This window comes from Salmo trutta, chromosome 26 (assembly GCF_901001165.1).
Source record: "Salmo trutta chromosome 26, fSalTru1.1, whole genome shotgun sequence".
Lineage (NCBI taxonomy): Eukaryota > Metazoa > Chordata > Actinopteri > Salmoniformes > Salmonidae > Salmo > Salmo trutta.
In genome coordinates this window covers 7,173,810-7,195,978 of record NC_042982.1, presented here as the reverse complement: position 1 = coordinate 7,195,978, position 22,169 = coordinate 7,173,810, and the positions used below count along the sequence as shown (strand labels likewise).

General features: G+C 47.0%; 2 protein-coding genes across 5 annotated transcripts in view; one reads left to right on the top strand and one right to left on the bottom strand.

Moving 5' to 3' along the window:
* LOC115163001 (striatin-4) overlaps positions 1 to 16,808 on the bottom strand; it is a 29,360-nt gene extending 12,552 nt beyond the window's left edge. The window contains exons 1-9 of the mRNA XM_029714559.1: positions 16,314 to 16,808; positions 7,969 to 8,072; positions 6,865 to 6,935; positions 6,029 to 6,107; positions 5,440 to 5,634; positions 4,967 to 5,150; positions 4,716 to 4,872; positions 3,972 to 4,067; positions 2,091 to 2,209 (exon numbers count right to left, since the gene is read on the bottom strand). Coding sequence (XP_029570419.1) covers positions 2,091 to 2,209; positions 3,972 to 4,067; positions 4,716 to 4,872; positions 4,967 to 5,150; positions 5,440 to 5,634; positions 6,029 to 6,107; positions 6,865 to 6,935; positions 7,969 to 8,072; positions 16,314 to 16,604 — 1,296 coding nt within the window. The 5' untranslated portion in view covers positions 16,605 to 16,808. The remainder of the gene's footprint in view (positions 1 to 2,090; positions 2,210 to 3,971; positions 4,068 to 4,715; positions 4,873 to 4,966; positions 5,151 to 5,439; positions 5,635 to 6,028; positions 6,108 to 6,864; positions 6,936 to 7,968; positions 8,073 to 16,313) is intronic.
* Positions 2,178 to 21,009, top strand: LOC115163002 (fukutin-related protein). 4 transcript variants are annotated; one of them, XM_029714562.1, is made up of 2 exons: positions 2,178 to 2,354; positions 17,717 to 21,009. In XM_029714562.1, the coding sequence occupies exon 2, from the start codon at positions 17,869 to 17,871 to the stop codon at positions 19,465 to 19,467; it is 1,599 nt and encodes a 532-aa protein (XP_029570422.1). In that variant the 5' UTR covers positions 2,178 to 2,354; positions 17,717 to 17,868; the 3' UTR covers positions 19,468 to 21,009. The 4 variants fall into 4 exon arrangements, with proteins under 4 accessions (XP_029570422.1, XP_029570423.1, XP_029570421.1 ...); XM_029714563.1 differs by lacking the exon at positions 2,178 to 2,354 and adding an exon at positions 16,070 to 16,114; XM_029714561.1 differs by lacking the exon at positions 2,178 to 2,354 and adding an exon at positions 16,954 to 17,070.
* Positions 21,010 to 22,169: the final 1,160 nt, after the last annotated feature.

Genomic DNA, 22,169 nt, shown 5'->3' with positions numbered 1-22,169 from the left:
TAAAATGATCTGCCGAAATTGTTGCAACCCCTATTACTAGCCTGTTCAAACTCTCTTTCGTATTGTCTGAGATTCCCAAAGATTGGAAAGCTGTTGCGGTCATCCCCTTCTTCAAAGGGGGTGACACTCTAGACCCAAACTGCTACAGACCTATATCTATCCTATCCTGTCTTTCTAAGGTCTTCGAAAGCCAAGTTAACAAACAGATTACCAACCATTTCGAATCCCACCGTACCTTCTCCGCTATGCAATCTGGTTTCAGAGCTGGTCATGGGTGCACCTCAGCCACGCTCAAGGTCCTAAACGTCATCATAACCGCCATCGATAAGAGAAATTACTGTGCAGCCGTATTCATCGACCTGGCCAAGGCTTTCGACTCTGTCAATCACCACATTCTTATTGGCAGACTCGACAGCCTTGGTTTCTCAAATGATTGCCTCGCCTGGTTTACCAACTACTTCTCTGATAGAGTTCAGTGTGTCAAATCGGAGGGCCTGTTTGCCGGACCTCTGGCAGTCTCTATGGGTGTGCCACAGGGTTCAATTCTCGGGCCGACTCTCTTCTCTGTATACATAAATGATGTTGCTCTTGCTGCTGGTGATTCTCTGATCCACCTCTATGCAGACGACACCATTCTGTATACTTCTGGCCCCTCTTTGGACACTGTGTTAACTAACCTCCAGACGAGCTTCAATGCCATACAACTCTCCTTCCGTGGGCCTCCAACTGCTCTTAAACGCAAGTAAAACTAAATGCATGCAATTCAACCGATCACTGCCCGCACCTGCTCGCCCGTCCAGCATGATTTAGAATATGTGGACAACTACAAATACCTGGGTGTCTGGTTAGACTGTAAACTCTCCTTCCAGACTCACATTAAGCATCTCTAATACAAAATTAAATCTAGAATCGGCTTCCTATATCGCAACAAAGCATCCTTCACTCATGCTGCCAAACATACCCTCGTAAAACTGACTATCCTACCGATCCTCGACTTCGTGATGTCATTTATAAAATAGCCTCCAACACTCTACTCAACAAATTGGATGCAGTCTATCACAGTGCCATCCGTTTTGTCACCAAAGCCCCATACACTACCCACCATTGCGACCTATACGCTCTCGTTGGTTGGCCCTCGCTTCATACTCGTCGCCAAACCCACTGGCTACAGGTTATCTACAAGTCTCTGCTAGGTAAAGCCCCACCTTATCTCAGCTCACTGGTCACCATAGCAGCACCCACCTGTAGCACGCGCTCCAGCAGGTATATCTCACTGGTCACCCCCAAAGCCAATTCCTCCTTTCGTCGCCTTTCCTTCCAGTTCTCTGCTGCCAATGACTGGAACGAACTGCAAAACTCTCTGAAGCTGGAGACTCATATCTCCCTCACTAGCTTTAAGCACCAGCTGTCAGAGCAGCTCACAGATCACTGCACCTGTACATAGCCCATCTGTAAACAGCCCATCTATCTACCTACCTCATCCCCATACTGTATTTATTTATTTATCTTGCTCCTTTGCACCCCAGTATCTCTACTTGCACATTCATGTTCTACACATCTACCATTCCAGTGTTTAATTGCTATATTGTAATTACTTCGCCACCATGGCCTATTTATTTCCTTAACTTACCTCATTTGCACTCACTGTATGTAGACTTTTTGTTTTCTTTTGTTCTACTGTATTATTGACTGTATGTTTTGTTTATTCCATGTGTAACTCTGTGTTGTTGTATGTGTCGAATTGCTATGCTTTATCTTGGCCAGGTCGCAGTTGCAAATGAGAACTTGTTCTCAACTAGCCTACCTGGTTAAATAAAGGTGAAATAAAAAATAAATAAATACATTTATAAAACTAACAACCACCAAAATGAAAACTAGACAGTCAGGGAGAATCTAAAATTCCCCAAACTGTCATTGCATGGCTCCCCCATTGATTTTGTTATAATGTTTGAGTCCCTCAGATAGCTTAAGCCATGTTTAAAACTGCAATTTCTTCTCTCAGCCCCCCCACCCTCTGTGTGTGTGTGTGTGTGTGTGTGTGTGTGTGTGTGTGTGTGTGTGTGTGTGTGTGTGTGTTTTCAAGTATTCACATCCACGGTGAGGTCGTTGTCGTTGGCGACGGTGAGGTCTGCCAGCTCTCCCAGGTTCATGTCTCCGCCCCCGACGGCGTCCAGGATGAAGACGTCAGAGGAAAAACCCAGAGCGCCACCTTAAGGAGCGGAGGAAGAACAGCTCTCAATACTAAACTCACTACCACATTAACCACCTTAACTTCTCTAGGGTAGGGGGCAGTATTTTGACGTCCGGATGAAAGGCGTGCCCGTAGTAAACTGCCTGCTACTCAGGCTCAGAAGGTAGGATATGCATATTATTAGTAGATTTGGATAGAAAACACTCTGAAGTTTCTAAAACTGTTTGAATGATGTCTGTGAGTATAACAGAACTCATATGGCAGGCAAAAACCTGAGAAAAATCCAATGATCTGAGGTTTGTAGTTTTCAAGTGATTGCGTATACAGTATACAGTGACTTAGGGTTCATTTTGCACTTCCTACGGCTTCCACTAGATGTCAATAGTCTTTAGAATGTTGTTTCATGCTTCTACTGTGACTGGGGAGAGAATAAGAGCTGACTCAACAAGTGGACTGCCTGAGGCCAATGAGTTGATTACTGCGGGGTTACGCAGGCGCACCGTTCCTTCTTTTTCCTCTGTAATGAATACGCTATTGTCCGGTTGGAATATTATCGAAGATTTATGATAAAAAGACCCTGAGGATTGATTGTAAACATCATTTGACATGTTTCTACGAACGTAAATAGAACTTTTTTTGACTTTTCGTTGTGACATTTTGCGCGCGCTTCCTGCATTTGGAGTAGTGGACTAAACGCGCGAACAAAAAGGAGGTATTTGGACATAAATTATGGACTATCGAGGAACTGGGATTCCTGGGAGTGCATTCTGATGAAGATCATCAAAGGTAAGTGAATATTTATAATGCTATTTCTGATTTTAGTCAACTCCAAAATGGCGGGTATCTGTATTGCTTGTTGTTGTTGTCTGAGCGCTGTACTCAGATTATTGCAAAATTTGCTTTCGCCGTAAAGCTTTTTTTAAATCTGACACAGCGGTTGCATTAAGGAGAAGTGTATCTATAATTCTTTGAATAACTGTTGAATATTTTATCAACGTTTATGGTGAGTATTTCTGTAAATTGATGTGCTCATTCACCGGAAGTTTTGGGAGGCAAAACATTTCTGAACATTACACGCCAATGTAAAATGTTTTTTTGGGATATAAATATGAACTTTATCGTGGAAAACATACATGTATTGTGTAACATGAAGTCCTATGAGTGCCATCTGATGAAGATCATCAAAGGTTAGTGATTAATTTTAGCTGTATTTCTGGTTTTTGTGATGCGGTTTTTCTTGTCTCGGTGCTGTCCTAACATAATCTAATGTTATGCTTTCGCCGTAAAGCCTTTTTGAAATCAGACAATGTGCTTGGATTAACGAGAAGTGTATCTTTAAAATGGGATATAATAGTTGTATGTTTGAAAAATGTGAATTATGAGATTTTTGTTGTTTTGAATTTGCCGCCCTGCTATTTCACTGGCTGTTGAATAGTGTGTCCCGCGGATGGGACGCTAGCGTCCCACATACCCCAGAGAGGTTAAGGAGCGGAGGAAGAACAGCTGCATTAACCCACCATCTGATCAAAAACACATCCCTTCCTTTTATCAATACTAAAACAATTACCTCTTCAATGCAGTATCCCTTTAGATGAGAGAGAGAGAAGCAATTTAGCTACTTTAGTATTTTTTTTTTTTTTTTGAGGATCCCCATTAGATGTTTTGCGAAAGCAGCAGCTACTCTTCCTGGGGTCCGTGCAAAACATGAAACGATACAGAACAGTGTAGACAATTTGGTACAGCAAGACAGGGAGAGTTTTGGGGGCGGGTGTTGTCTTACCTTCCCCGGAGCGAGACTGTCCCGACACAGAGGGGGGCGGGGAGGGTTTGGGGGGGAAGTCCGACATCATGCCCTGTAACTTGTTCCTGCGCTTCTCTGAACCAGGCCAGAGGAGAGACACAACACACACAGTCATGCAGAGAGAGAGAGAGAGAGAGAGACACACACACACACACAACACACACAGTCATGCAGAGAGCGAGAGAGAGAGAGAGAGAGAGACACACACAACACACACAGTCATGCAGAGAGAGAGCGAGAGAGAGAGAGAGAGAGAGAGAGTGCAGAGAGAAAGATAGAGAGCAAAGAGAAGGCCGAGAGAACACATGACCGCGCATACAGAAGGAGAGACGATGAGTGATCAGAGAAATAGAAAGAGGCGAAGAGACACGGACCGAGAGACAGGCCGAGAGGTGGATGTAGTGATAAAGTAGACGGACACCAAACAGCATGCTTTATGCTAACAGAACACATTGCTCCAGATAGAGAGAGAGAGACACGTGGATGACAAAGGCACCCACCAAACACAACACGTGGTAGTGAGACACACAGACAATGGTTCACCATAGGCAATGGTTTATTGGCAGTAGAGGTGAGAGTACAGAACATGTGACTCCCTAGAAAGAGAGAGATAGGGATGAAGGGAGAGAGGGACTGACAAATAGAAAGAGACAGACAAAAAAGCTAGACAGACGAAAGAGACAGACAGGTGTGGTTGAGGTGGTTGCTATGACGATGGCGTACCTAACTCCCGGCCGTCCCCTGAGATACGGGCCTCTCCCGCCCCCTCCCCCTCCTCCCCTGATCCCAGGAAGTCAAACTCGCTCAGGGCATCCTCAGAGTCGTCTTCATCCTCCTCATCATCAGGGTCCAGGTCTGTGGTCATGGGCTCAGTCCCCATCTACATACACACAGAGAGAGAGAGGGAGAAGGGCTTTAATACGCACACACACACACACACACACACACACTTTGCCGTGTTGACGTGATCGGACCTTAACGCGCGGCTTCTTGTTCTTGTTGCGCTGCCCGTCTATACGGTCCGTGCCCATGCCCTGGAAGTCATCTTCCTCATCACTGTCATCCTCATCATCATCCTGGCAGCCGTGTAGGAAGGGGATCTTATCCAGCACGGAACCGCCCAGGCGCTCCTTAGAACCATCCTTCCCCGCCGCGTTCCTACCGACACACACACACACACACACACACATCAGAGGCAACACACACACATCAGAGGCAACCTACAACGGTAACAACATTACTGACAGTTATAGAAATTTGACAAAAATATGCAATACACCACCACAGACATAGTACTGATCAACTTCACAGCGACTACCGTGGAGACAAGCTTCCATTCATCACTGTCCACAGCACCCTACACCGAGGACAGGGGTGTGTGTGTGTGTGTGTGTGTGTGTGTGTGTGTGTGTGTGTGTGTGTGTGTGTGTGTGTATGGGGGTCTCACCTCTTGATCTGCTCCTCTATCTGTCTGATGAGGAGTGACTCCCCCCCTGCCAGGGGCTCGGGGTCCGGGGCGGGCTGCTGCTCGCTGCTGGCCGGGGCGCCGTTAGCCTCGGGGCTGGTACGACCCAGCAGGGAGCGCACACGCTTCGAACGCATGTCCAGGATGGTGTCCGAGTAGCCCACCTCCTCCAGGTACCTACACACACACACACACACCGAACACACACACACGATTAGCCTCTTCATTCAGACTCAACAGTTTGTTTAAAGTGTTGAGGACAGTGCTGCTCTGTCGCTATGGGGAGGAAGCCTTACTCTCGCTATGGGGAGGAAGCCTTACTCTCGCTATGGGGAGAAAGCCTTACTCTCGCTGTGGGGAGAAAACCTTACTCTCGCTGTGGGGAGAAAACCTTACTCTCGCTGTGGGGAGAAAACCTTACTCTCGCTGTGGGGAGAAAACCTTACTCTCGCTGTGGGGCGGAAGCCTTACTCTCGTTGTGGGGAGGAAGCCTTACTCTCGCTGTGGGGAGGAAGCCTTACTCTCGCTGTGGGGAGAAAGCCTTACTCTCGCTGTGGGGAGGAAGCCTTACTTGCGCAGTAGCTGACGGCCCTCCTTCCAGGACATCTGATTGGCTGGCTCAGATTCAGATTCTGCTGGCCCATTGGGCACTGTGGGATAGAGGAAGAGTCAATCAGAGGAAGAAGCTCTGATGTAACAGAAGCAAGCGTCAGAGCAACCCTCAAAGCTCAGTGCACCCCCCCCTCCCCCACCCACACACAGACACACAGACACACAGACACACAGTTAAATGGGACAGATGTGGAAACAAAAGCATGGGGAAGTTACTAGTTCTGCTTTATCTAGGCTACATAGTGAACCAATCACTGATGCACTCATTAGGCCACAGACACTCTCCACAGTGAAAAACCCAAGTCTGGTATCAGATATCAGCTGACACAGAGGGATGCCGTGGCAGTTTTACATGGAAAAATTGAATGTCTTCTGATAGTCCACAGAAGGGCTGTCAAACATACGGCAGGTGTCCCGGTCCCGGTCCAATCCGGCCCGTGGGTGGTTTGACTAAAAAATAGATTATAAATGTTGTTGTTTTTTGTGTTTTTTTTTAAATTAAAAAAATTCGGGGGGGACGGGGGAACGAACTCAATATACTTTAAAATGACTAAAACCGAGTGTAGATATGATCATGGACATACAGCATCTTGACTGTGTCCACCTCGCTAAAAATTACCATAATGAAAGCTAGAAAGTCAGGGAGCATAGAAAATGATGGGTAAAGCGAACATTTCTGGACGCCCTCCGGACCTCGTTGAAGACAGAACGCGGCCCCTGGGGCAAAATGAGTTTGACACCCCTGGCCTAGAGCATACATAGAGTCTACATAAGGTCTACATAGAGCCTGCATACCTTGTTCTGCCTCTGGCTTCTTCTCCCCTGGGCTATGGTCACTGCCAGTCTTCAGCTTCTGGTGTTTGGACCTGCAGAGAGAGGAAGAACCACAAGATGGCAGTGTTACCCAAGCCCTACACTCTCTGTGTGTGTGTGTGTGTGTGTGTGTGTGTGTGTGTGTGTGTGTGTGTGTGTGTGTGTGTGTGTGTGTGTGTGTGTGTGTGTGTGTGTGTGTGTGTGTAACAGATCATTTTATTACAATGGTTAAGATGGATTCTCATTGTGTTCCATGGTGTTATTTGCCTCCTAGTGGAGCTTTCTGGTACTTAGAAAGACTGTACGCAAACAGGAAGTAGAGAATTCATTCTGCACGCATAGAAACAGCTTAATTAAAACAACACTGCAGTGCAGGTCTTTCAGTGTAGCTATTTCTTGTCATGCTTCAGCCTCGGAAAATATTTGTTTGTAACTTGGATTCAAGCATTTAGCTAGTGATGATAATCTCGATATTGATAGAGTTGCTTACATATCAATGTTGGTTGGTTGCATTCACTCACACAAATTGCCTTGCCTTTCATGTATGCCGTCAGCTATATTACTTTGCTCGTGCGTCATGCAAACGAATTGTAAAACATACAATACTGTAGTTTTGTTACTGTTTCTAGTGTAATATGCTTTGTTATTCTACAGAGATGGTTGTACATTATTAGAGTAATGAAAGGAGTTAGCCAATTACCATATGAGTAACAATTAGCTACATGGTTTGGCGTCATGCCAGATGCATGGTACCTTGGCACGTGCTTTGTATTTTCATCCAACTTCAACTTGAAAGGTATAATGTACAGCTGCAGTATGTCGATTTGAATTGAATACTAAAGTATATTCTTCTCTGTATTTTGCAGTTTCACAACGTAAGCGTTTTCGATATATTCATTCGAGAAAAGTCACGCCTTGGGAGTTTTATTGAAGACTTAGTTGTTTGCTATCTGTCTAGTGTTGCATGGGAACGCAATTCAAGGGCAGAATAGTGTGTGTGTGTGTGTGTGTGTGTGTGTGTGTGTGTGTGTGTGTGTGTGTGTGTGTGTGTGTGTGTGTGTGTGTGTGTGCGCGTGCGTGTCTGACCTCTCCTGTTTCAGGGCGTACTCCAACATCTTGATCCGCCTGACCAGGTCCTGCTTCATGTTCTCCTGCCCCTTCCTCTCACCCTGGAGGAACGTCACCTGAGCCTGTACACACACACACACACATAACATTACCTGTTACCAATCAACACAACTTGGATTGAGTATACCATTTCCCAGTTATTTTGAGCGAAGTTGGTTTGGACCCACTAAACAAATACCATGTGTAGTGCAGAAAAACTGGTTGTTTGGTTTCGCAAACCGACGTTCCCTACAAGTCCCAGGCTAAGTAGTGGGTTGTGGAGGGAGCTGCGTTCTGGATTTAGAACTTCTCCTAACCAGCAAACCCGAGCCAGACATCTGGAGGGGAAACAATCGTGAGGAGAGGAGTGCGCACGTGTGTGTGTTGCGTTTGTTCGTGCGTGGTCCCATTGCTCTTCTGAGGCCGCAAAACACACACACACACACACACACTCGCTAACACACAGAGCCCCGGAAAAGTAGAGCAGCCTAAAAAAACCCGCAGTCTCATCAGGTCTGCACGACGCTGGCAAGATCATACAGCTGGGACACACAAACCGCTCTCATGAAAACAAAATAATGATACTGTGCAACTGCAAAAAACTACCACTGCTGATGGCGCATCACTTTGATTACTGGGACACGCTATATCTGTTACCCTGGCTATTTTCAGAACACAGCCTCTCCTGTGTGTTTCAGCTTGAAGTGTCTGTCTGGTTTTAGCAGCAGCTCCAGCCATACCTACAGACTCCAGGTACTAAAATAGACCTGAAGGGCACCATGCTGTGTCTGTCTGGGGTAGCAGGGGAGCAGCCAAGACAGGTAGTGAAGGAAGCTGTCAGGTAGATGCACTGTGGTTGGGTGCAGCCAGGAGAGCAGAGAGGGGGCGTTGTGGAATGGATCTCCCTCGTCGTTAAGTGGGTGGGGTTCTCACATGGTTCCGTTCCTTCCCTGACAGGGGCGAGCTGCGACCTGTCATTCTAACGCATTTTTCTTTGCACACACACACACTTCTTTGGAATGTCCCTCCCATCTCAGATAAGCATCAGTGATCTCTCCCAACACTTCCTTAACGTTCCTGGCTTCTGTCTCCACTGGCCCACTGCAGTCTGACATGGTTTCATTTGCTCTCTGTGTGTGTGTGTGTGTGTGTGTGTGTGTGTGTGTGTGTGTGTGTGTGTGTGTGTGTGTGTGTGTGTGTGTGTGTTGTGTTACAGTGTACACACAGGAGCATGTCATCAGGATCCATGAACATCACGTCCACTCCCTGTCTTAACAGCAGGACTTTGTCCAATACAGGGCCCCGTTCGAACCTTTCAGACATGCACCTTTCCTTCCTTCCTTCCTTCCTTCCTTCCTTCCTTCCTTCCTTCCTTCCTTCCTTCCTTCCTGGAAGAGCTGGAGTAAAGGAGTCTACTGTAGGTGATTTAGTTCACCCTGAGAGGGCTTCCCTAAAGATCAGTGATCTGTGATCAACCATACATCATGAAATGTTCCAAGCATATACACTATATATACACACAAAAGTATGTGGACACCCCTTCAAATGAGTGGCTTTGGCTTTTTTCAGCCACACCCGCGGCTGACAGGTGTATAAAAATCGAGTGCACAGCCACGCAATCTCCGTAGACAAACATTGTAAGTAGAATGGCCTTACTGAAGAGCTCAGTGACTTTCAACGTGACACTGTCATAGGATGCCATCTTTCCAACAAGTCAGTTCTTTAAATTTCTGCCCTGCTAGAGCTGCCCCGGTCAACTTTAAGTGCTGTTTTTGTGAAGTGGAAATGTCTAGGAGCAACAACAGCTCAGCCACAAAGTGGTAGACCACACAAGCTCAAAGAACGGGACCGCCGAGTGCTGAAGCGCGCAGCACATAAAAATCGTCTGTCCTCGGTTGCAACACTCACTACCGAGTTTCAAACTGTTCGTCGGGAGCTTCATGAAATGGGTTTCCATGGCCGAGCAGCCGCACACAAGCCTGAGATCACCATGCGCAACCCCAAACGTCGGCTGGTGTGGTGTAAAGCTCGCAGCCATTGGACTCTGGAGCAGTGGAAACGCGTTCTCTGGAGTGATGAATTTGTCAGCGAGATCCATCTGACAGCAAGGTCCACACAGAAATGGTTTGTTGAGATCGGTGTGGACGAACTTGACTGGCCTTCACAGAGCCCTGACCTCAACCCCATCGAACACCTTTGGGGATGAACTGGAAAGCCGACTGCCAGCCAGGACTAACCATCGCCCAGCATCAGTACCCGACCTCACTAATGCTCGTGGCTGAATGGAAGCAAGTCCCCGCAGCAATGTTCCAACATCTAGTGGAAAGCCTTCCCAGAAGAGTGGAGGCTCTTATAACAGCAGAGGAGAGACCAACTCCATATTAATGCCCATGACTTTGGAATGAGATGTACACTGACGTCGTAGCCAGTGCGAGAACCAACACATCCTGAAGTTTGCGGATGACTCAGCAATAGTCGGTCTGCTTCATGCCGATGAAACTAACCACGGTCCTGTTGTTAAGGATTTTGTACATTGGTGCCACAGTGCTTTCTTACAACCGAATGTGACGACAACCAAAGATATGTGTATTAACCCCTACCCCTCATAACACCATCCTTCAGGGCCAGGTGGTAGACACTGTAGCCAATTCTAAGTATCTTGGGACCGTGATTGATGATAAATTGAGCTTTGAGTGGAACACTGACAGGTTGTGGAAGAAGGGTAAAAAAGTTCCAGGTCGACGGGGACCCTGAAGACTCTTTTTCTTTGATCTGTTGGCATGGTAACCTTGGTATGGAAGCATAAAATGCACTAGCTAGAAGAGCGAAAGTGGGCAGTGAGATCATGGAAGCCCAGCAGAGTAGTCTGTCCGACCTGTACAACAGACAAGTGGTGCGAAAGGCAGAATCCATCCTGTCTGACAGTGCCCACCCCTAAAACAGGAGTCCCATGTCCTACCCTCTGGCCCCTGGCGTAGATTCCCCAACTGTTAAGACTAAAACAGGTACGAGCACTCCTTTACCCTTTACCCCTACGGCCATTGGCCTTTTGAATATAGGGAATACTGTATTTTGATGACGTCGACGTGATGTTTCTGAGAATGTGCACAGCGCACTTCACTTACCTTCTGTGTAGGCCTTACTTTATACTATTGCTGCTGCTCATGTTGATGATTAGCAATGTTATATTTATATTGATGGCTGCCAATCCATGGCTGATTCAGTAGCATTGTATGTATGTTTCACGTTATTCTTTGCTGGGACAAATGAAGTTGAAACTTCAACCAAAAGAAACAGTTGTGAAGTGTAATTAAAAAGGGCATCAACGATGTTAGAAACATGCCTGTTGAACACTGGCACATAAAACAACACAAGTCTTAGCACAAAGACAGGCTAAAGAACTACTTTTCTAAGTAAAAGCACTACCGCGCTTCCTGTATGCTTCCTGTATGGCCATCTCTGTGTGGCCTGCTGAGGAGTTCAGTCAGCCCCACCCATCCTGCCTCTGGACAGGGTCCAGGGCAGCTCACCCTCTCCTATACCCTCTCTGCCATCCTCCATCCCTCTGAGACGCATCAGCCGACAAGTAAGAGCAGAGGACTTTTCTGGGACAGGGAGCTGGAGTGTGTGTGTACCGTGTGTGTGTACCGTGTGTGTGTTGTGTGTGTGTGTGTGTGTGTGTGTGTGTGTGTGTGTGTGTGTGTGTGTGTGTGTGTGTGCGAGCGCGCTTAAGTTTGGCAAAAATGGCAGCTTGTGTGTGTGTGTGTGTGTGTGTGTGTGTGTGTGTGTGTCTTTACGTGTGTATGAGTGTGAGAAAGAGAGGTCAATTGGAGTGTGAGAGAAAGAGAGAGAGTCATTGGGGGGACGTACAGTAAGGGCCCAGAAGTGCGTGGGGGCGAGCGAAGCACAGTAGTGTACATACGTGTGCCACGCATTAGAACACTGGGCTTTTCATTAGACCTGAGAGAAGGGCACTACGGGCCCCCACTTGGTCACCACTACGGGCCCCCACTTGGTCACCACTAGTCGGAGTGCCACTGATCTTGAGTGTCAATGGCTACAAAGCGCTCTGTCCTTCTATTTATGGCAAGTAGTAACTGTGCCACAATTGTGATCGCAAAGTTTAAATCTACAGTAATCTGACATTTATTATCCAACTAGGAGTGCTGTAGGTCCTTGATCAGCACCAACTGTATTACCATAATGAAGTAGGACAAGAGAAGAAACACTCTTTTCTCTACAGACTCAGCAGGAGTATATTCAGATATTCAGTAGAGAAATGACTGCTTGATTTGGAACCCTTCTACAGTTCTACGGGACAGATATAGCCTAACAGAGGTGAGAGGCTTACGGGTTTTAAAGTAGTATCCCTCATCCTCTCTTTCTTGAAGGAATAACTGATCTTACCTGACTGGATAGGATTAAGCCAGGGCTGCCACCACATAGCTTAGTCCTATCCCCTGTCATGTGAGATCAGTGATGTGCCCTCTGCAGTGCCACCTGTCTGTCCCCTGGCCTGGCCTGCTGGCTGTAGTCACATGGCCCTGTGGCTCTGCTCTGGGGACGTCACACCTGGTCCACCCTACGCTGGGTGCGTATATAAACGGACGCATCCGGGTTTTCAGGGGAAATTGAATAAATAGCCTGAAAAAGCTATTGAACGTTAACAAGGCGACACTCCACTTGATTGGTTGAACAGCGCAGAAGAGAACTTCCCCCTAAAAATGTTTTATCTCTCGTCAGGACCAGAAATGCCTGCTACGTCAGGTTACACCTGCCCCAGCCAACTGCTCGGCCCGGCCCGGCCCCGCCCCGCCACAGCCTGCCTGGCTGGCTGTCACAGGAGACAGAGTGCCACAAGTGTTCCCGTTTAACGACCTGATTCAGCCCTAAAAAAACATACCACTGTCACACCATACACACACTGTCAATGTCACAGACACACAGACAGACAGACAGACAGACAGACAGACAGACAGACAGACAGACAGACAGACAGACAGACAGACAGACAGACAGACACACAGACACACAGACACACAGACACACAGACACACAGACACATGGGCCAATAATGTTTTCCACACACTGGGCAGTCATCAATCGACAACGTTTGGTTTGAGACAGAGCAGCAGCCCAGAGGAAACTGTAGGCTATATTCTGTATAGTGTTGTATGTTCTGTGTGTATGGAGACATACATATAGTTCAAGTCAGAAGTTTACATACACTTAGGTTGGAGTCATTAAAACTTGTTTTTCAACCACTCCACAAATTTCTTGTTAACAAACTCTAGTTTTGGCAAGTCGGTTAGGACATCTACTTTGTGCATGACACAAGTAATTTTTCCAACAATTGTTTACAGATTATTTCACTTATAATTCACTGTATCACAATTCCAGTGGGTCAGAGGTTTACATACACTAAGTTGACTGTGCCTTTAAACAGCTTGGAAAATTCCAGAAAATGATGTCATGGCTTTAGAAGATTCTGATAGGCTAATTGACATAATTTGAGTCAATTGGAGGTGTACCTGTGGATTTATTTCAAGGCCTACCTTCAAACTCAGTGCCTCTTTGCTTGACATCATGGGAAAATCAAAAGAAATCAGCCAAGACCTCAGATTTCTTTTTTTTAGACCTCCACAAGTCTGGTTCATCCTTGGGAGCAATTTCCAAACCCCTGAAGGTACCACGTTCATCTGTACAAACAATAGTACGCAAGTATAAACACCATGGGACCATGCAGCCGTCATACCGCTCAGGAAGGAGATGCGTTCTGCCTCCTAGAGATGAATGTACTTTGGTGCGAAAAGGGCAAATCAATCCCAGAACTACAGCAAAGGACCTTGTGAAGATGCTGGAGAAAACAGGTACAAAAGTATCTATATCCACAGTAAAACAAGTCCTATATCAACATAACCTGAAAGGCCGCTCAGCAAGGAAGAAGCCGCTGCTCCAAAACCACCATAAAAAAGCCAGACTACGGTTTGCAACTGCACATGGGGACAAAGATCCTACTTTTTGGAGAAATGTCTTCTGGTCTGATCAAACAAAAATAGAACTGTTTGGCCATAATGACTATCGTTATGTTTGAAGGAAAAAGGGGGAGGCTTGCAAGCCGAAGAGCACCATCCCAACCGTGAAGCAGCATCATGTTGTGGGGGTGCTTTGCTGCAGGAGGGACTGGTGCACTTCACAAAATAGATGGCATCACAAGGTAGGAAAATGATGTGCATATATTGAAGCAACATCTCAAGACATCAGTCAGGAAGTTAAAGCTTGGTTGCAAATGGGTCTTCCAAATGGACAGTGACCCCAAACAAAGTCAAAGTATTGGAGTGGACATCACAAAGCCCTGACCTCAATCCTATAGAAGATTTGTGGGCAGATCTGAAAAAGCATGTGCGAGCAAGGAGGCCTACAAAACTGACTCAGTTACACCAACTCTGTCAGGAGGAATGGGCCAAAATTCACCCAACTTATTGTGGGAAGCTTGTGGAAGGCTACCCAAAACGTTTGACCCAAGTTAAACAATTATAAGGCAATGCTACCATATACTAATTGAGTGTATGTAAACTTCTGACCCACTGGGAATGTGATGAAAGAAATAAAAGCTGAAATAGATCATTCTCTCTACTATTATTCTGACATTTCACATTCTTAAAATAAAGTGGTGATCCTAACTGACCTAAAACAGGGAATTTTTACTTGGATTAAATGTCAGAATTTGTGAAAAACTGAATTTAAATGTATTTGGCTAAGGTTTATGTAAACTTCCGACTTCAACTGTACATACATGTGTTTGTGGGAGATGAGCGAGCACATGCGAGTTATAATGGACAAGTGTGTGTCCTGCACACATGGTCTCAGAGCATGCCTACTGGCACATCCTGGCTCAATAGGGTTGGCAGAGAAAACACACCAGGCATTGCCTTCTGTCTGTCTCTGTGTGTGTGTGTGTGTGTGTGTGTGTGTGTGTGTGTGTGTGTGTGTGTGTGTGTGTGTTTGTGCCACTGGGCTTTCCCTAGTTTAGCAGCCACTGGGGTCCTCTTATGTAAACTGCTGGGCTACTGTTTGAACAGGGCACTCAACCGCTCTTTTCTCCCGTCCCGAGTTCTCCCCGCTAATTTGGCCTGTGAAAACCAGACCACACACACACACGCGCATACACTCACACACATGTTCACGCATAGAAATCATTCCCAGTAACAGACTAGTGGTGGTGGTGACATCCGCACACTGCTATAAAACCAACACGGCCTGTTTGTTATGGTTCATCCATAATATATAAAGTTCCTATTTATAACTAGGCTATAGCCTATAGGGTAGAGTGAGCGGGAGAGTGAAATACACTGACAGCAGTGGAACGGCATTGTTTTTCTACACGGGCCTTTAGGCTACTGTAAATAATGAAGCAAACTCCTATTTCAACGGTGTTCCTTCAGCGTACGTATAAGCAAACGTCCTGACAGGTCACATATGGGGAAAGCAAAGGGAAAAAACACGCTTTGCACTCCCCAGGCAGGCGTGAGTGAAAATGTTCACGCGTGTAAACGGCGGAAAAAGGGCCACATTACGTCATCTGTTTTTTTGTTTTGTGCGTGGCTCCGGGGTTTATAAACGCGTTGGCGTGACCGAATCCCCGTTGTAATTGACCGCGAGTCACGTGACCCGCCGTAATCTCTCACAGGGGAAAATAGAAACCGTTAAAAAAAAGGGGGGTTCAGAAACAAGCGGAGGCCGACCGTCTGGCGTTCATTCTAACCGCGTTAATTCCCGTTGGAGCAGCTCGACGTAGCCGATTGACACCTCCACCTGTGTGATGCGCTATGTATAGACAATGTCGATTATATGTCTGGCTGCGTTGCCTCAATGTAACACTGCAATTAACACACACGGACGATTTAAAAGTCCTGTGAGTGACGCAAGACATTCAAGTACATTCACAATCCAGTGTTTTGGATTAGTCAAGAATGGTCCCCAGATATTGGGTTTGCTTTGATCCCAGAATAGCGCTTGCGTCTAAACCACATCAAAGCTTATGAACTGACGCAAATACAGCAACATTGTTTGAAGTTACTCTGGCTAACACCCTGGAGCACGGGATGAAAAGATGTGTGATCGTGTGTGTGTTGTTTTGCACGCTTCTGTACAGTATTCTGTCGGATTAGTGAAACTATTGAGGAGCGGTCGTGATTTCTGTGGGATCTGAATAATGCCAATGCTAGGCTAGCTTTTTTTTTCTCTTCTTCCAAATCGTAGCAAGCTACTATAGTAATAAAAGAGTCTACGTAGCTATAGCTAAATAATAGCCTTGTAATTACCCTGAGTTCGTCTCTCTCGGCTTCCCAGCGATATTTCTCGGCCTGGAAGCGTCCCCATTCGAACTGGATAAAGTGCAAGATCCCGGGAAGCGATAGGCCCGCGTCGCCGTCTTGCGGTTCCCGGGGCTGCGACGATCCAGCCATCGCCCCGGCTGCTGATGCCGCGGCGGCCGCTTCTGTTGTCGCCTGCCCGAGTACCGATTTCGGCCCGTTCGGATTGCGCCCCACGCCGCTGCCTCCAGAGTTCTGGTTCGTTCCCCCTGCTACTCCGCCGGATCTTTCCGCCTCCATTTTAGCGCTCGCGTTTTCGCCAGGACAAGGAGGTGGAAACGAGCAGCGATAGTAATAATAACCCAACCCTCGCAGACCCAAGCACTAGCACTCTCTGCCCTTCTTTCTTCCTCTGTCACGTAAAAGAGCGACTGCAATAACTCATGGAGAAAGGGTGCCAAAAAATGAGCTAAGAGCGAATCTACTACAGCGTCGTTCGGGGGATCGTTTTATCCATGAGTGGTAACCAGGGACGTCGTTCCTGCCATATTGTGATCTCACGCAAGCTTCCTGTGCTCATTTCCGAAACAGCAAAGCAAGGGTACAATGTTACAGACCGCGGTATTGAAACGAATCTAAAAGTCGCCGTATGTTAACACTATTTGAGTTCATTTGTCAGTATAATATGAGTATTTCATACGGTCAGTAAGAGCTATCCATGTTGCGCTTAGCTCGGCCACCTCTGCACGCAGAGAGCGAATTCGATGTACGTGCGTTATGGTTCGTATGCTCTGTCTTATTCTAACGATTTGGGGAATGTTGGGCTGTGTAACCGGGAGAACGTGATTCACATTTGAAGAACGATGACTTCTGCATATGAGGCTTTTAGAGGGGTCACGGTGTGGCCTTTAGGAGAGGATGTAAATGAAATGATTCAGTGGTTATTCATCGTGATAAAAGCATTTATTGAGAATGGTCATGGTTGCATTGGTTCCATGGTTGCGTAGAAGCCATGCAGCATTGGTGTAGTCTGCTGACTGCATTAAATGACAGAATAAAATGTATTTTGCTTTATGCAGACAGTTCTAGGCACTATTATTGCTGTAACAATGCTTGATAGCCTACGGTACCTATTCTAGAAGGGAGCATAGGCCTATACTTAAATGGTGCATCAATTTGAAGCATCTCTGTAGCTCATTTGGCTGTAATTGATAGTCAAGAATACAATCTAGGTCAAAGTATTGGCTGAAGAGAACTAGGGCAATCCAGTCCATGTACGGGAGACACACTACACCTAGTTCCTTGACGTTTGAATATCATGTAACAAGCTAGACTACAGCCATCTGAAGTGCTTTTTTTGGGACGCATTTTAAATTCACGTTTTAAATTCCTGTGTTTTCTGTGTATTTCAGCTATTCCAGCAGCTGGCCATTATTATTCCGACGCAGATAGCCTGTAGCTCTTTACTGATGGGGTCCTGATGTTTATGGACAGGCTTTCTGAGTAGAGAGCTCCATCCTATACCTTTTCCTTTCGCTGAGCCAGACGAGTGCAGAAACTCGCCATGCGGGTGAGTTTCTGCCAGGGCCTTCTGACTGGAGCCATCGTTCTGAACCTGCTCATCCTCTACTATGTGTCCCGAGCCCAGCAGCAGATGATGGAGAAACGCCGGGACCCAGGGAGGGGCTCCAGGAAGGCTGCTTTACCTGCGTCCGGGCTGGGGGGCGGCCTGGTGGGGGTTGGCGGGGGGATGGTTGGCCCTGGAGGTGTCGGGGGAGAGGGGAACAGCCGCGGCCCCCGTGTGACTGTCCTCCTACGGGAGTTTGAGGACTTTGAGAACTACGTCGGGGATGTGGCACGCTCCTTCCTGCACCAGAGACCTGAGCTGCCCTTCCTGGCTGTGTCTGACACCCCGCCCTACCCCCCTCTGTCTCTCCCCGAGGGGGCCCGTCTCCTGGTGCTCTCCCCCAGCCCCGAGCAGCCTCCGCAGGCCCACCGGCCAGAGTTCCACGTCCAGACAGAGTTTGTGCTGCTGGTGCCTGACGGGGTGGAGCTGGAGCAGGGCCGGGCTGTGGAGAGGCTGATCCGGGAGCTGGAGGGGGAGGGTGGGGGGCCCGTGAGGCTGGTGGCGGCCCCCGTGTTGGCACGCTCGGCCGTCCAGTGCCTGCACCTGCGGGTCAGTCTGAGAGAGTGGACGGCCACCTACACCCCAGCGGCGTCTGGGAGCAGTGGTAGCGTGTGTACAGCCCTTCAGGGGGACGCAGTGGTCCTCATCCGCTCTGAGGACCTCTTCAACCTGTCTGTCCCACTGGGGAGGCCCCTGCTGCCCTCGCTCTTCATCCAGACCTCCCTGCATGGCTGGAAGGTCAAGCTCCTGGAGAGCCCCTGCTTCTCCGCCAGCCACCGGCCTCTCTTCAGCTCAGCCCACAACCAGTGGAAGGCAGACAGCCATCTGAAGGAGGCCACTAGCCGGCTGATGAGGAACTTTGGGCTGAAGCGTCTCCTACTGGCTGATGGGAAGGAGCAGTGGCACGGCTGTGGGAAGGAGACGGCACGTTGCTTCGGGACAGTCCGAGACGACACCCCTGAGTACCTGTACCTGGATCGCTGGACCCCTCCATGCTGCCTGCGCGCCCTACGCGAGACCACCAAGTATGTGATCAACATTCTGGAGAGTTCCGGGGTGCGCTACTGGCTGGAAGGAGGCTCCCTGCTGGGCGCGGCCCGCCACCAGGACATCATCCCCTGGGACTATGATGTGGACCTGGGCATCTACCTGGAGGACGTGCCTAACTGTGACTACCTGAAGAACCTGGACTCTGGTTCTCTGGTGGACGCTAACGGCTATGTGTGGGAGCGGGCAGTGGAGGGGGACTTCTATAGGGTGCAATACAGCGAGGCTAACCACCTCCACGTGGACCTGTGGCCCTTCTACCCGCGGAACGGCGTCATGACCAAAGACACGTGGATGGAGCACAAGCAGGATGTGGAGTTCCCCGAGCACTTCCTGCAGCCGCTGGTGCCAATGCCGTTCGCCGGCGTCACCGCCTACAGCCCGAACAACCACCGCGCCTTCCTGGAGCTCAAGTTTGGGGAGGGGGTCATCGAGAACCCTCAGTACCCCAACCCTGCCAAGAAGAGGCTGGACAGGAGCCGGCTGTGAGGGAGGGGTGCGGCTGGGACCTTTTGGAGTTTTCATGTGGCCCACCAAAAGGACAAAACGATTCTAGCCACAACCCAAAACATATTAGTAGCAATCCGTGATTGGGTCACAAGCGGGTATCCTTTGGGAACAACTGTCCTTAAGGATGCCAAAATGCACTGATCAATAAAAACTCCCTGAAGGGAAGGGGTTAAGAGAGAACAGACACCGCAGCTCTAACCCGGCCAGTCACACTGATGCAATGACACGTGTTTTATTTTGATTTACTGCCTGCCTTTATTATCTGTCTTTAACACAACATCCTCATCATGGGTGAAGCAACGGACCGCATGTTACGTCATGAGGCGTGACTGACTGACCTCTGTCGCAATGTGTCTGTCACTACTACTGAGACTGTGGAACAGGGCCTTGTATTCATAAAGTGTCTCAGAGTAGGAGCGCTGATCTAGGATCAGGTCCCCGTCATCCATGTAATCTTATTCTTTAGGATCTAAAAGGCAAAAACCGATCCTAGATCAGCACTTTATGGAACACAGGGGGACTGCTGCTGACCTGCATGACAGGTCAACTGAAGACTACTTGCAGACGTCCATTATTATGTATAGGCTGTAAATGAAGTATAGAGACAAGAGTATTTATACATTCAAAACGGTATTCTGTGGCACATCATTTTCCGGTACATAAATGACCAGGTATTTAGTAAGAAATTCTATGGTAAAATGGTAATTACACAGTAATTACATATCGTTTATTTTCAAGATCTTTTTTTGGGGGGGGGCACCATTGGGTACAAGGTGGTTATCAATTGTTTTGAAGTCTTTGATGTAGTACCATAAAGTATTAGTTGTTATCCAATGACATATCCACTACAATATCAGCTGCTGTTAAGCAATATCTGACACAATCCGTGTCGATAGCTGTGTTCATTATTGATATTAGGAATATACATGTGTCGGTCAATTCTGTCCTAAAGCTAAAGATGTACTCCATGAAATATATGTGTGGATTTGTTGCACTGGTTCACTTTCTTGTTTGCAATTTGTTTACTTCACGTTCAGGGTACGATATGTATGACTTTTGACCTTTTTGAACTGTCGACTGATGCCGCTGGGTAGGCCTTGGCATGTTCCATCAGCATGGCGATTTTGGCTGTCCGTTTCCCAGTGGTAAAATGAGGAGCTTTCTCTTAAACTCTGACTTGGATATTCATGTGAGGCCATGATTAAAGCCCCATCAGTCCATGTAGGTGCATTCAAATCCCAGGTATGAATTCTAAAAAAAAAAACGGAACTATCCAATATACTAAATGAAATGTGTGTGTCATCTGTTGAGTGTTGCTGTCACATTTGTGTCCTGCCTTGACTGGAATGTATAAAGTAATCTGAATTGTGAGTGAAAGACTGATATCTGATAGGTGCCACTTGTTTGCGCTTGACCTAACGTTTTACAAGTGAGGGAAAAATGCACAAAAGAACTCTTGCTGTCAATGTGTGTCACTCCATTTCATGTACTGAAGAGATAAAAAAAATAATTATAACACTACTGTTATTTGTGTTTCGTCATTTGAGGTTTGTGGATTTGATGAGACAACGTTGTATACGTTCCAGCGTTTCAGGAATAATTTAAGAAATTAATTTACCGGGAGGGATGAAAGATGTCTTTGGGTTTGACAAAAATAGACGGATTTAATACGCAACTCCCCTGTTTCACCAGCAGGTGGCAGAAGAGCCTTAACATTTGCACCGCTTCCTTGGCCACGTCCAACCGCCTCTGAATGAGAGACGGCATGTAGTGGACATTGAATGGGTAACTTCTGAATATTGCCGTGGTAAAGTCACTAGCTGCAAAATCCCCCAGACAAAATACATCCAACTAAATGACATTTCTGAATCCTACGTTGATTAGCTAAATCCAAGTACCAGAACACATTTCAGTGAACTGAAAATACTTCCCTCCGTTCTTTCCCCTCTGAATGTAAAGTTGAACCACTTGCTGAATTCAATTGAGAGGGGTGTAAAGGTACCACATTGCTAACAGAACAACAATGAGCAGGTCTAATAGCAGACCCAGGAATGTCAATATAGAATGATTTACCCTAAATGTCCACAGTTGTAAAACCTAATGCCAGCTATTCTTCCACTAACGGGGCCATATAGCACTGAACCTCATTATAGCACATCAAACCACTCAACACCTGTCAGTGTGGGATCAATAAATTGGGCACTTTCCCAACTTGTGTGTGTGTGTGTGTGTGTACTGTGTACACAACCCAGGTGGGTGATTGTGTGTGTTGGGAAAGGTCTATATTTATTTTATTTTTTATTTATTTCACCTTTATTTAACCAGGTAGGCAAGTTGAGAACAAGTTCTCATTTACAATTGCGACCTGGCCAAGATAAAGCAAAGTAGTTTGACACATACAACAACACAGAGTTACACATGGAGTAAAACAAACATACAGTCAATAATACAGTAGAAAAATACGTCTATATACAATGTGAGCAAATGAGGTGAGATAAGGGAGGTAAAGGCAAAAAAGGCCATGGTGGCAAAGTAAATACAATATAGCAAGTAAAACACTGGAAGGGTAGATTTGTAGTAGAAGAAAGTGCAAAGTAGAAATAAAAATAATGGGGTGCAAAGGAGCAAAATTAAATAAATAAATAAATACAGTAGGGGAAGAGGTAGTTGTTTGGGCTAAA